This window comes from Conger conger, chromosome 1 (assembly GCF_963514075.1).
Source record: "Conger conger chromosome 1, fConCon1.1, whole genome shotgun sequence".
Classification (NCBI taxonomy): Eukaryota; Metazoa; Chordata; class Actinopteri; order Anguilliformes; family Congridae; genus Conger; species Conger conger.
The window spans coordinates 57,631,910-57,646,002 of record NC_083760.1 but is presented as its reverse complement, the minus strand read 5'-3'; the positions used below and the strand labels follow the sequence as shown (position 1 = coordinate 57,646,002).

The following is a 14,093-nucleotide window of genomic DNA, read 5'->3' as shown; positions in this document are numbered from 1 at the left end:
GTCATTACATAAATATGGACCTCCTCTGCAAAAAGGTTCATTGTTTCCTTCTCGAGAAAGGGTTGAATTCGTCACACACTCAGCACGAAGGCTGCCTTCGTGTCTTAAGATTGCGCAAGCAACTTTTAATCAAACAAGACATCTCGCGCAAAACATGTATAGCCTACACCGCGAGAAATAAAATAGGGACTGACGCACGCCCATATGTAGCGTATGTGTGTGCACGGAGTTTTCGTTGGTTTGAGTCTGTAACACTGCCTGGTGACGTTGGAGGCGCAGCCCTTCCCCACTATAATTTCTGGTGGAAAGCCGGTTCGGAGGGACTTGCAAGGAGGCAGCCAGAGAACACAAGCGCATCAGGTGCTGACGGAAGGAGTCTCGCCAGTGGAAACCGCACCATAAAGTAGCAATACTGAAAATCTAATTTTACAATTTATATAATACATGTGGATTTCACAAGTTTGTGTTAAGCGTGCGCAGCCACTGACATTGGGACTACATCTTGAACATGTGCATAGTTCCGAAGTTTGTAAACAGAAAATCGGCTAACAATCAAGTAAATTACTGAGTCGATTTTTGTTACCGAGGTGATTGGAGGTGTTTTATGTCATGTATCAATAGAAAAAACACAAAATTAGATATGCAGTAGGTAGTCTTTGCATAAAGTAGCTCGACCTGTGCAGAAATTAGCACGTAATATATTTCAGCAGTGTGGTATCCCTGTGATCTAAAGTGATGGACTCGTCAGCCTTAAGCAACCTAAGTGAAGGACTGGGGAATTTCAATATAACGGATACGGCGACAACGCCACAGAAACTTTTGTTTGGGATTGGCGTCGACAACTTCATAACGCTTGTCATCTTTGGACTGATATTTATTCTCGGTGTGCTGGGAAACTCAATGGTTATAACTGTCCTTGCCCGGAGCAAACCTGGCAAACCTCGGAGCACCACCAACATATTTATCCTCAACCTCAGCATAGCTGACCTATCTTATCTTCTGTTCTGCATTCCATTTCAATCGACTGTGTATATACTCCCAACCTGGGTCCTGGGAGCGTTCATCTGCAAATTCATTCACTACTTTTTTACGGTATCTATGTTGGTCAGTATATTCACCTTGTCCGCGATGTCGGTGGACCGCTACATCGCCATCGTGCACTCGAGAAAATCATCGTCGATTCGTGTGGCTAAACATGCTTTGATTGGAGTGGTCGTGATTTGGATTCTGTCGTTTGCCATGGCAGCACCAGTTGCCTATTACAAGCGCATAGTGAGGGGAAATAACGGTACCTATTGTTGGGAAGAGTGGCCGGATCTGAATCAAAAGAAGGTCTACGTTGTATGCACTTTTGTTTTTGGCTATGTGCTGCCGCTTCTTTTAATTTCGTTTTGTTATGCAAAGGTAAGCATCCTAGACTTGTATCCTACCATAGTAACACACCCACTAAATATAAGTCCCATCAGTATATGTTCAGAAAGGTGAATTTATGTTCAGAAAGGTAATTTAATTTATTCGACTACATTGGGCGTTAGCTAACGTTTATTATAGCTGTTGCTGGCAAAGTTGTGCACGTTTAGCAAAATAAACTAAAAGAAGGAAAAGACTGGTGAAGCGACTATCAAAATATCGAAACCCAAAATAAATAAAAATCGATTCAATTTAAATGACTCATATTATAAAGATGGATGCTTGTGAGATTCCAGTTCGTTCGTATACCACCGTCAGCATTATTCGTTATGCCTTTGCAGGTTTTGAACCATTTGCACAAAAAGCTGCGGAACTTGTCCAAGAAATCAGAAGCGTCAAAGAAGAAGGTACGTATGTATGACTGTTTGTTGTGGCTGTTGTGAAGCAATGAAGTCACTAAATCACCGCTCATTTACATTTAGATGTAGATTTTAACAACAGGTTTTACTTTGTACAATGCCATAGCTCTCAATGGTAAATCAGTACCAGAGCCCGAATTATCCACCGATGTAAATTACATTAGAAGTCATCTACGTGGTGTATGCGTTTTAGTGACCATGGAGACACTGTTAAATGCTATGAAGGGTTTTCCAAACCTGGTTGGAAAAAAACCATTAACATTACGCACTAATATATTAATTTATTAGTGAGTATATGTATCACGAATGGCAAACCACAAAGACAATCAAACCAGTATTGTAATAACGAAGTATGATTGGTTTGACTGCGTTTGTGTTTTGTTTTTGTGCATTTCCAAATAAATACACTAATTATCTAATCTTATGTCACAGTAAATACTACAGGGCGCGATATTAATCGTTCGAAGGTTTTTGGTAGGAAGGTATCGTTGCTTTCATAACAGTTTTGATTCTGTACAATATTTGCGGCAACGCAAAGCCTACAGTATGTTTGTATAATAAAAAATATGTAGTTCCAGGTTAAACTCGTTAAAATCATTCGCGTTATCATACAAAACACTGTCTCTCCCCCTCTCTACTCGGCACCACCACATTGAAAAACAAATCCTGTGAAGATGAAGAAACCTTAAATTTTGTTTTAGTTTTAAAGAGAAAAGGCACTTGCCAAATGTACAATAGAGCAAATACATTTGTTATCTAGTTCCCAGAAGTCCTCTCACACAGACTTTTCTTCATGACTAACTGGACAACTACCCAAACATTCAACATACTAATAAATTGTGCTTGTGTGTTTGTGTGTGTGTGTGTGTGTGTGTGTGTGTGTGAGCGTGAGCGTGTGCGTGCATGACGAAAAAGTGATGTTTTGATAATACTGCAAGTAAACACAAATTATGTGATTATATATTATATAAATGCAGAGGGGCACCATCTTTTATTATATGCTTTTTGGTATCTTTGGTGCAACTGTTATGTTTCATTGTCAGAAAAATAGCTTAAATGCCATGCAATTACAGAAAACCGATCAATAATCCAGTAAGCAGAGTGCCATTATTATTGTTAGGGTGGGATGTATTGTGATTTGTGAAGTTATTCAAACACGTATAGGGCACATGCACAGAAAAACAATGCACAATAATTTGTCATCTAGGTCTGTTTGTGTCTGCATGTGCTTGTGCGTGTGCCTGCGTGTGCATTTCTGTGTGCGCGTACATGTGCATACAACATGCGTGTGTGTGTGTGTGTTGGGGACCACAGCTGGAGTAAGTAAATCATTCATTTTTGTGTTTTTATCCGCATTTTATCCACAAATACATTTCTCTCTGCACCCCACCTGCCGCTCTGTCATATTCTTCACATATGAGAGGGTATCCCATAATGCTACAGGGCCATTGCGTAAATGCAAGCAAAGCATTACTGTGTTTCATTGATTCATGTTCCAATTAAGACTAGCCACTGAACCAGTAGTGCCAACATGTATTCACAATAACATAATCTATACAAGGCAAAGCAATAAGAAACACCACTTGCAGTATGAAAAAAAGGAAATTAATCAAATGTTTAGAGCAAACCTGGGTTGTCTGTTCTGCTGATGGATCAGAAGCTGTTTAAATAAACATTTAATCAATAATCAGAGGCTTATTTCTCTGTCATATGTATAATGGTGTGACGCGTATTGTCAAAAGAAGACTGAGAAAACAAAACTATTATTAACAATCTGTGAATAACCTAATTTAATCAAACTTAAAAATTGATGGAAAAATAAACTTCATGCTGTATATGGGGAATGTTGCTTCCTTTGAGTCCAAAGTAGCCTGAACTATAGTGTATGGATTTTCCATATTCCCAGATCTTTCTTGGCTACTTTTTCCATAGGGCAGCTTCAGTTCAATATTCATGCTACTTAATACAGAAAGTATTGCATCATTGTTTTATTTAAAATACATGCACATCACCAAAAAAAGATGTGATTTCAGCAGTTAGAATTTATAGCCAAGTGTAATAGAAGGCAAAGAGTCATTGCGTGACTCTTCAAATAATATTTTGTTTGATTGACATCTCTAAAATATATAATGTATGCAAAGGAATGGAACCATGATCCTCAGTTAATTAAGTAATTAAACCATTTGTGTTAATGTATTTGACTGAATCAGGCATTAAAACAGCAGCTTGCTAAATTTGGATATAAATTTTGGAAGGTTTTTGCTAATGTCTCCAAAAATCTTCTCTGCGGAGATTAGTTTTATTCATCGATATGTATCCTTTCTTTTACACTTTTCCATATACTCATTCTTTCTTGAGTTTGGAGATGAGGATAAAGCAATACAAGCCGAAACCAGAGGTTTGGCTGAGTCAAGATTATGGCCAAAATGTGGATTTTCAACCCTGTGGTGAGCCTAATAAAAGCTTTGGCAGAAAGGACATGAAACCTGATCCTGGGAAGGTGAGCCAGCTGTGCCCGATTGGGCCTAATACTGGATCGCAGCAAGGGCTCCTGCTCCAGTACTCTCAGCATGTGGCAGTCGAGTTCAGAGCCCAGCTCTGGGGTTTTTGCAGGATATTTTTCTCACAACAACACTGGCCACCTTCTCATTCGTTATGCTTGCCAGCATTTGTGTAGTCTTAATTCTTACAGTGGGCTCAAGAATTGTTGGCACCCTTGATGAATATGCACAAAAAAGCTGTAAATTACATGTAATACAGTTATTGACATAGGCTTTATTTTCCAGCATGTGTAAAGCAGTGTGCTTTATTAATCCTTTCCACTTCCCCCCCCTAGAGGGCAATTTCCACCTAAATTGTACTCGTCCCAAAAATGATTTACTGCACACACATATTTGAAGACTTAAATTAAAGAAGGAGCATGTATCATTCAGAATTTTGACATGGAATAAATTTATGTCAGAGCATGCACATACAGTGTCCACAAAAGTTACACTAAAATATCCCACTCCCCAAAAAAACGCCTTATGTTTTTATAGTTTAGCTTTGAATATCTCAATTCCTAAGTCAAGGACCAAACCAGAACTAATTTATATTTGTGCACAAACGTGATGTCAACTTTTGGTAAAGATAACGACAGGCATTCAAATTTTACTTGTGTTTTCCCCCAAAAAAATATCCTCAAGTGTGCCCAAATCTCTCTAAATACAAAACATCGGCCTATATTTTTGTCCAGACACATGAATGATCTGAAAAGCTTATTTTTCTTTTAAAAAAGTTTTTTTTTATATATACACAATGTAAAGAAAATTACCTCACCCTAAATGCTTTCTAACCAGAGGGTTGAATTAAGCATGACATTTCTCTGCCTCTATAGAGCAGGTGTAATGCGAGGCGCAAGACAGAAACACAGACATAGGTTTCAAAGATGCACTGAAATAATCTTTGCAACAAGAATCACACTATTTAAACCCCCAGAACAAGAAATCAAACAGATTATGAAAGTAAATATAAATTAATGATTGCAGCCAAGCAATAATTAAGGATGGGTGTTTGTCACAGAAAATATTTACAATATAATTTATTAAATTAACCAATATCTCATGCGAAGCAGTGGGAAGTGACTGAAATAATATGGTCAACCGTACTGACAGAAATTGAAGTTTAAAAAAACGATGTTGCTGCTAGAAAAAAAAACAGTAGGCTTAGGCTAAATGGGAGGATATGCTGCTTTTAATCGCTTTTGTCCATCGCGGAAAGAGTGTGTGTTTGTTTTGATTAGTTATCCTCCAAAACAATCGCGGAAAAGCAACAGGGAATTAAAGGGACTGCCAAAAAAGATAAAATCCCACGTGACTTCTGTGACAAACAGCCAGTCATACAAATAATTACGCTTCTGGGAGAAATAAAATATGTACTGGTACCTCCCACACAACATTCCCATTATATCTTGGCAGTGAAGCTCTTTGCAAGGTAACATCTCGCATTTAATTAAAACAAAAATAGCTACCACATCTGGAATATAATACTGTACACATTTAGTCTGGATACTGGACACTTTTTTACCTGGCAGACGATGCATGAATATCGCCATACGCAGTGAAGATATTCAATTCTCTGAACACCTGTTTCGTCTGCTAAATGCCCTGTAATGTAGTGTAATGTATTGGCACCCCTGGGTTAGTACTTTGTGCCAACCCCCCTGGCAAAGATGACAACCATATTTTCCTATAATTTGTGATAGGCTTTTTCCCTTAAGTCACTCATGTACTGTCCTGTTCCTCCCCCAGACTGCCCAGACAGTTCTGGTGGTAGTGGTAGTGTTCTGCTTGTCCTGGCTGCCCCACCACGTGGTTCACCTCTGGGCCGAGTTTGGAACCTTCCCCATCAACCAAGCTTCCTTTGTATTCCGGATTGTGGCCCATTGCCTGGCCTACAGCAACTCCTCTGTTAACCCCATCATTTACGCCTTCCTGTCGGAGAACTTTCGGAAGGCCTACAAGCAAGTGTTTAAGTGTCAGCTTGGCAGCGAATCCCCTCTCAACGACATCAAAGAGATAAGGAGCAAAATGGACACGCCCCCATCCACCAATTGCACCAATGTCTGACTAAGTCCCTGGGAGGTTCTTGTCTGTAGAAGAGGATGTAGCCCCTGACCAGATGCCCTGGCAAAGATTTCGCCATTTTGGAGAAGCAAGAAGCAAGATGGAAAAGCCATCAAGTCTGTGCAAACAACTGAGGTTGAGAATTAATTTTTCTTACTCTTACATGAAACGATACAGCGAAATTTGAATGTAGATAACTCAACGAGTGGTTTTAAATCATTCACCATGTCCCATCAAGACAGGAATACATGTCAGTATTACTGACACCTGTATGTTATAAAATATAATTGATGCCAGGTTAATGGAAACTGAATGGGAAGTGTTTTTTCTAAACCTTGAGGATACCAGAAATGTATTTGTTGATGACATATTCAATGTTTATGACATCTCAATAACTGTGAACAAGATAACTTTTTCATGCTGATTTTTGTGAATGTATACTAGTGGCTTAATTGTTTCTTTCTTCGGTCTTTAAATGTATTTAACAAGGTGAAACGAACACCACTGTCTTGGAAAGTGTTAAAAAAAGAAAACAGTAAGGCCGCAGTAAAAAAACTGCAGTTACTGAATGATGCACACTCATGGATGTGAAAGTGTACACTATAACAAACACTCACAATTTTCCTTTTTTTTTGGTACTGGTGTGGAGGAATCCATGTTGTAGTCCTCTGGTCTACAATGCAGATAAATATGGTAGGCCAGTTCATGTTTTTGGCAGCCCACATACACTCTGTGAGCACTTTAGTAGGTATTTATTAGACCTATTTTTTAGTATACTTTAGTATACTTATTAAGTATTCTGCTGCTGTAGCCTATCCACTTAGAGGTTTAACGTGTCATGTGTTCAAAGATACTTTTCTGCATACCACTGTTGTAATGTGTGGTTATTTGCGTTACTGTCACCTTCCTGTCAGCTTTGACCAATCTGGCCCTTCTCCTCTGACCTCTCTCATTAACAATGTGTTTCTTCCTGCAGAACTACTGCACACTAGATGTTTTTTAGTTTTCGCACCAGTCTGAGTAAACTATAGAGACTGTTGTGCATGGAAATCCCAGGAGATGAGCAGTTACAGAAATACTCAAACCAGCCAGTCCACCACCAACCATCATGCCATGGTCGAAATCACTGAGATCACATTTTTTCCCCATTCTGATGGTTGATGTGGACATTAACTGAAGCTCCTGACCTGTATCTGCATGATTTTATGCATAGCACTGCTGCCACATGATTGACATGATTGAAGATAATTGCCTGATTACTGATTAGGTGTGGTTATGTGATTATGTTCTACTAATAAAGTGCTCAGTGAGTGTACATATACATAGGTACTGTATATACAGGTATGTATCACTTATCTTGCGTTTGCATAAACTGTAAATGTAACATTTGAAAAAAAATTTTTTTTAATGTAGTTTCCCTTTCTTTCATGCAAATGATTATAATTGTGTTGGGTATCTAAGCCAGAAGTGGACACACAGCAGCTCATGGGACCACAGGTAAAGGAAACTGCAGAAAATCAGCTGTGCAGTTGATCAGTTGTAAACACAATGTCAACCAAACTAATCAAGGGAAAACCTTTTAGATTATGCCAATTAGATTTTATTTTTGCCAAGTCATATTCAACAGTGGCCTAGGGAATTTACTGCTGGTGCCTTGGGCTTTGATATATCATATTTTGATGATCCTGGACAAAATAATGTGAACCCTGGGTATGTGGAAGACCCCAATGTGTCCACCCATTAAAGGAAGAGATTTAATTTGTATTTTTTATTCTTTCTTTTTTTTACTGATCAGAGGATCAGGAAATCTTTGGAGAATCTTTTTTTTTTTTGAATAACAATTCAATTATGATTTCTGCCAATATGAATATAAGCATGGCCTGTAAGAAACACTGTCTCTTTTTTTGTGATTTCAAGCTGTAAGTCATGTTTTCACTGACATGCAGCTGCCCATCTGTTCAGGGTGGTGTATTGGGTCATTGGTGTATTGATCATGGTACGGCACACTATAATAATTTAGTGCATAAACACATTGAACCATAAAGAGAATTCTGACTAATTATATGAACACAGACCTGTATACCACAAGCTTCTACTCTGGGTTTGCAATAGTTTATTTGGTTATATGTTTCATTTAAACTACAACTGATCTTCACTCATAATTGTACAAAGTGAAAATCTGGAAATATATCTGTATTTATTATCTGTAACAAGTGATTGTTGAAAACTTTGGTATGAATTTTGTGTAGTGTAGGTAACCTATTAGTATCTTCATTAAAATATTTGAGGGCAATTAATGTCGGATTATGTTTAATGCTGCTGTCGATAATATATCTTATTAAGTACACATTTTATTGGATGGACGTGATAAGAGTGACATATTAATCATTCAATCATGGGGGGAAATGTGTCTCGGCATGATGATATGGTAACTTGTTCACCACTATATCGATATTTATATGATACTGTAATGATTTATACAGTATAAATAATATGATAATTTCATTTCTGGGAAATAAAACTAAAGAAAATCACAACAGTCCAATAACAATGAGCACATTAGCTATTTTTGTATGTTTTTGTTTAGATCCGGGATCCATCTTTTCATCCTGGTTATGCTACAAGAATTGTGCTCTTTAAACTAACTAACTATAGATAGTTACTATAAACTTTTTTGGGGGAATTGTGTACCCACCAATGAATGGTAAAATATCACTGGGGCAACGTGCAGATTATGTTTATATTGTAAAATCAAATATGTGCGTATATGTATTTGCATATATGTAATGCAGGATCCTGTTTTGAGTAACTGCCACAGCGCTGGTTTCCAGGTTCTTGATAGCTTGCATAAACATTCTCAGAAAAGTACAGTTATCAGCCATTTGCTGACCAATCCTGACAATATGCACTGCAGTTTTTGGGATGGGATGGGTACAGATGTTCAGTGCAAAATAGCCATGCACTGACCTGATTCAGAACTTTGTGGGCTGGCCTTAACTTTCAATGACAGATTAAATATGCTCACGATTAAACCATTGCTACAGTAATTGAGAAATGATTAAAGTGTTGTTGTTTTTTCTATCTCCTTTTTTTAAATGACAAGTTTACCTCTGTTTTAATATTTTGTGTTGGTATTGTTCTGCTCTGCCGGTTATGTTCTGGATGTTGTTGAAATATATGGACTGGATTTTAAGTGTACATGAGAAGATTTCCACACACAGCTGAAATGGTAGGCTGTGGCCTACTGACAGCAACAGCAGCACATGGAGTAACCCCAGGCAATACTGTCAACTGAGATAATATGAAAGAAAATGTGAAACTAGTGTTCTCTCTGTGCTGGCCCTGTTATCCACAAATATAACAAGAAATGACAAGGATGTGAAATAGAATGTACCACGTTTTATTAATCAGTAAACTGATGGGGATTCCAGGAACATGGTTTGCATTTCAAGAGCTTACAAGAAAGGGACATGAATATGTCTGATAGAATGGCCGTATATAGATAGTTATTTATTTTCAGCCTTTGTTGTCCCACATTTGCATTCCTCTAATTCCTTCCCCCACTGTCTGAACTTTAAAACTGCACATTAATTAATGAGTGCTTCTCTATTATTTTCCCATGGCTGAGAAAAGCTTTATTGCACCTGCTTGGATGAATAAGCAGACCTGCAATATAAATGGCTTAAATCTCTAAAGATTTCTTGCATATTTTTGCTTGTGTTCACAGAATTTGCTTTTGTCTTAAAGGGAAACATGCTGTTACCTCAAAAAAAAGCAAATAAATGTTTCCAATACACTGTCTGTGACTTTGAATTTAACTTCAATTCAATTTCGGGAAAAAATACACATCTCATAGCTCTGCCCATCTTACTAAGTCAGTATGCATTGGGTCAAGAAAAATGATCAGCCTTCAACTTATTGTATGTTGCATACGACATATTGTATACTCAGTCATACAATATACAGTGGTGTGAAAAAGTGTTTGCCCCCTTCCTGATTTCTTATTTTTTTGCATGTTTGTCACACTTAAATGTTTCAGATCATCAAACAAATTTAAATATTATTCAAAGACAACACAAGTAAACACAAAATATTTTTTTTACATTTACATTTTAGTCATTTGGCAGACGCTTTTAATCCAAAGCGACTTATGCATAGGTTCTACCACAAGTCAAAGCATCACATCCAGAACTAGGAAAATACACCTGGACTGCTGTTCTAAACATATAGTCGTCATCATAAGTTTTTTTTTTTTTTTTTTTTTTGGGGGGGGGGGGGGGGGTTAGACAGGGATAGGGGTATCAGAAGGGGGGGGCGGGGTAAATCAGGAGGGAGGACTAAGGTAGAGTTTGAAAAGGTGTGTTTTGAGTCTGCGTCGAAATAGGGGGAGGGATTCTGCTGTCCTGACAGTGGTAGGCAAGTCATTCCACCACTGAGGAACCAGAACGGAAAACAGGCGTGAACGTGCAGCTCGACCGCCAGGTGCCCGTAGAGAGGGAACCGTAAGGCGACCAGAGCTGGCAGACCGGAGTGGTCTAGCTGGGGAGTAGGGAGTGATCAGGGATTGTATGTAATGTGGGGCAGTCCCCTTAGCAGCCTGAAATGCCAACACTAGGGCCTTGAATCGGATGCGTGCGGCAATAGGAAGCCAGTGGAGGCCAATGAGAAGCGGGGTGACATGAGCCGACCTGGGCTGACTGGTGATCAAGCGGGCTGCAGCATTCTGGACCAGCTGGAGGGGCTTGATGGCGCACGCTGGGAGGCCGGCTAGGAGGGAGTTGCAGTAATCCAGGCGGGAAATGACGAGCGCCTGGACTAGGAGCTGGGTGGCTTTCTCCGTCAGGAGATGACGGATGCGGCGTATATTATACAGAAAGAACCTGCAGGTTCTGGCAGTGGAGGATACTTGTGGAGCCAGGGAGAGGCAGTTATCAAGAGTCACCCCAAGATTCTTTGCCGTACGGGAGGAGGAAACTACAAAGTCCTCCACAGTCAGTGAGAGGTCGATTGACGGAGAGGACTTAGCAGGGATGTAGAGAAGCTCAGTTTTGGCAAGGTTGAGCTTCAGGTGATGGGAAGTCATCCACGCAGAGATATCAGCCAAGCAGGCAGAGATCTGTGTGGTGATTTGGGTGTCGGGGGGGAAGGAAATGAAGAGTTGGGTGTCATCAGCGTAGGAGTGATAAGAGAAGCCATGGGAAGAGATAACAGAACCAAGGGACATGGTGTATAGCGAGAAGAGGAGAGGCCCAAGAACCGAGCCCTGCGGGACTCCAGTTCGTAGGGGTTGAGGGTCGGAGAGTGCGCCCCTCCAAGTCACCTGGTAGGAGCGACCAGAGAGGTAGGAGGAAAACCAAGCGAGTGCAGAACCTGTGACACCCATCCCAGACAGCGATGAGAGCAGAATCTCATGGTTGACTGTATCGAAGGCGGCTGACAGGTCGAGGAAGATGAGGACAGAGGAGAGGGATTTTGCTTTAGCAGAGTGGAGTGCCTCAGTGACCGCGAGCAGGGCGGTTTCAGTGGAGTGGCCACTCTTGAAGCCAGACTGGTTGGGGTCATGGAGATTGTTGTGGAGAAGATAAGTGGACAGTTGGGAGCAGACCGCCCGTTCCAGGGTTTTAGCGAGAAAGGGAAGAAGAGAGACAGGCCGGTAGTTGTTCAGGGCAGAGGGATCAAGAGTAGGTTTTTTGAGGAGGGGAGTGACTCTGGCCCTCTTCAGGGAAGAGGGCATGGTGCTGGAAGAGAGGGAGGTGTTGATTAGAGAGGAGAGAAAAGGGAGAATGTCCTCAGATATAGATTGTAGGAGGGGAGAGGGGATGGGGTCAAGAGGACAGGTAGTCGGGCGGTGGGAAGTAAGTAAAATGCAGTTTTTAAATGAAGGTTTTTATTATTAAGGGAAAAAAAAATCCAAACCTACATGGCCCTGTGTGAAAAAGTGATTGCCCCCCCTGTTAAAACATAACTGTGGTTTATCATACCTGAGTTCAATTTCTCTAGCCACACCCAGGCCTGATTACTGCCACACCTGTTCTCAATCAAGAAATCACTTAAATAGGACCTGCCTGACAAAGTGAAGTAGACCAAATGATCCTCAAAAGCTAGACATCGTGTCGAGATCTAAAGAAATTCAGGAACAAATGAGAAAGAAAGTAATTGAGATCTATCAGTCTGGAAAAGGTTATAAAGCCATTTCTAAAGCTTTGGGACTCCAGCGAACCACAGTGAGAGCCATTATCCACAAATGGCGAAAACATGGAACAGTGGTGAACCTTCCCAGGAGTGGCCGGCCAACCAAAATTACCCCAAGAGTGCAGCGACGACTCATCCAAGAGGTCACAAAAGACCCCACAACAACATCCAAAGAACTGCAGGCCTCACTTGCCTCAGTTAAGGTCAGTGTTCATGACTCCACCATAAGAAAGAGACTGGGCAAAAATGGCCTGCATGGCAGAGTTCCAAGACGAAAACCACTGCTGAGCATCTTGATGATCCCCAAGACTGGTCTGACGAGACAAAAGTTGAACTTTTTGGAAGGTGTGTGTCCCATTACATCTGGCGTAAAAGTAACACCGCATTTCAGAAAAAGAACATCATACCAACAGTAAAATATGGTGGTAGTGTGATGGTCTGTTGGGCTGTTTTGCTGCTTCAGGACCTGGAAGACTTGCTGTGATAAATGGAACCATGAATTCTGCTGTCTACCAAAAAATCCTGAAGGAGAATGTCCGGCCATCTGTTTGTGACCTCAAGCTGAAACGAACTTGGGTTCTGCAGCAGGACAATGATCCAAAACACACCAGCAAGTCCACCTCTGAATGGCTGAAGAAAAACAAAATGAAGACTTTGGAGTGGCCTAGTCAAAGTCCTGACCTGAATCCTATTGAGATGCTGTGGCATGACCTTAAAAAGGCGGTTCATGCTCGAAAACCCTCCAATGTGGCTGAATTACAACAATTCTGCAAAGATGAGTGGGCCAAAATTCCTCCACAGCGCTGTAAGAGACTCATTGCAAGTTATCGCAAACGCTTGATTGCAGTTGTTGCTGCTAAGGGTGGCCCAACCAGTTATTAGGTTTAGGGGGCAATCACTTTTTCACACAGGGTCATGTAGGTTGGATTTTTTTTCTCCCTTAATAATAAAAACCTTCATTTAAAAACTGCATTTTGTGTTTACTTGTGTTGTCTTTGAATAATATTTAAATTTGTTTGATCTGAAGCATTTGAGTGTGACAAACATGCAAAAAAAATAAGAAATCAGGAAGGGGGCAAACACTTTTTCACACCACTGTATAATAATATATTCAACAATCATTCCACAGTGAGAATGGCCAGAATGGTTTGAGCTGACAGAAAGACTATGGTAACTCAGATAACCACAACTATGGTGAGCAGAGCAGCATCTCAGAATGCACAACACATTGAACCTTGAGGCGGATGGGCTGCAACTGAATGGCTGAGGCTGCAGTGGGCACAGGCTCACCAAATCTGGACAGTTGAATCTGGAATCTGGAATCTGGAAAAACGTAGCCTGGTCAGATAAATCTCGATCTCTGCTGAGGCTGTGGTGTAATGGTGTGAGGAATGTTTTCTTGGCACACTTTGGGCCTGTTAATAAAAATCAATTAACAGTAATGCTTGAATGCCACAACCTATTTGAG

General features: G+C 40.3%; 1 protein-coding gene across 1 annotated transcript; it reads left to right on the top strand.

Moving 5' to 3' along the window:
• Nucleotides 1-735: 735 nt before the first annotated feature.
• galr1a (galanin receptor 1a) lies at nucleotides 736-10,232 on the top strand. The gene is made up of 3 exons (XM_061242008.1): nucleotides 736-1,404; nucleotides 1,752-1,817; nucleotides 6,119-10,232. Exons 1-3 carry the CDS (start codon nucleotides 736-738, stop codon nucleotides 6,434-6,436), a joined length of 1,053 nt encoding a protein of 350 aa, XP_061097992.1. The 3' UTR covers nucleotides 6,437-10,232.
• The last annotated feature ends 3,861 nt before the right edge of the window (nucleotides 10,233-14,093 follow it).

Coding starts and splice junctions, on each gene's coding strand:
- galr1a (XM_061242008.1), top strand. CDS start 736: ATGGACTCGTCAGCCTTAAGCAACCTAAGTGAAGGACTGGGGAATTTC. Junction 1,405..1,751: donor TTTCGTTTTGTTATGCAAAG/GTAAGCATCCTA, acceptor ATGCCTTTGCAG/GTTTTGAACCATTTGCACAA. Junction 1,818..6,118: donor CAGAAGCGTCAAAGAAGAAG/GTACGTATGTAT, acceptor TTCCTCCCCCAG/ACTGCCCAGACAGTTCTGGT.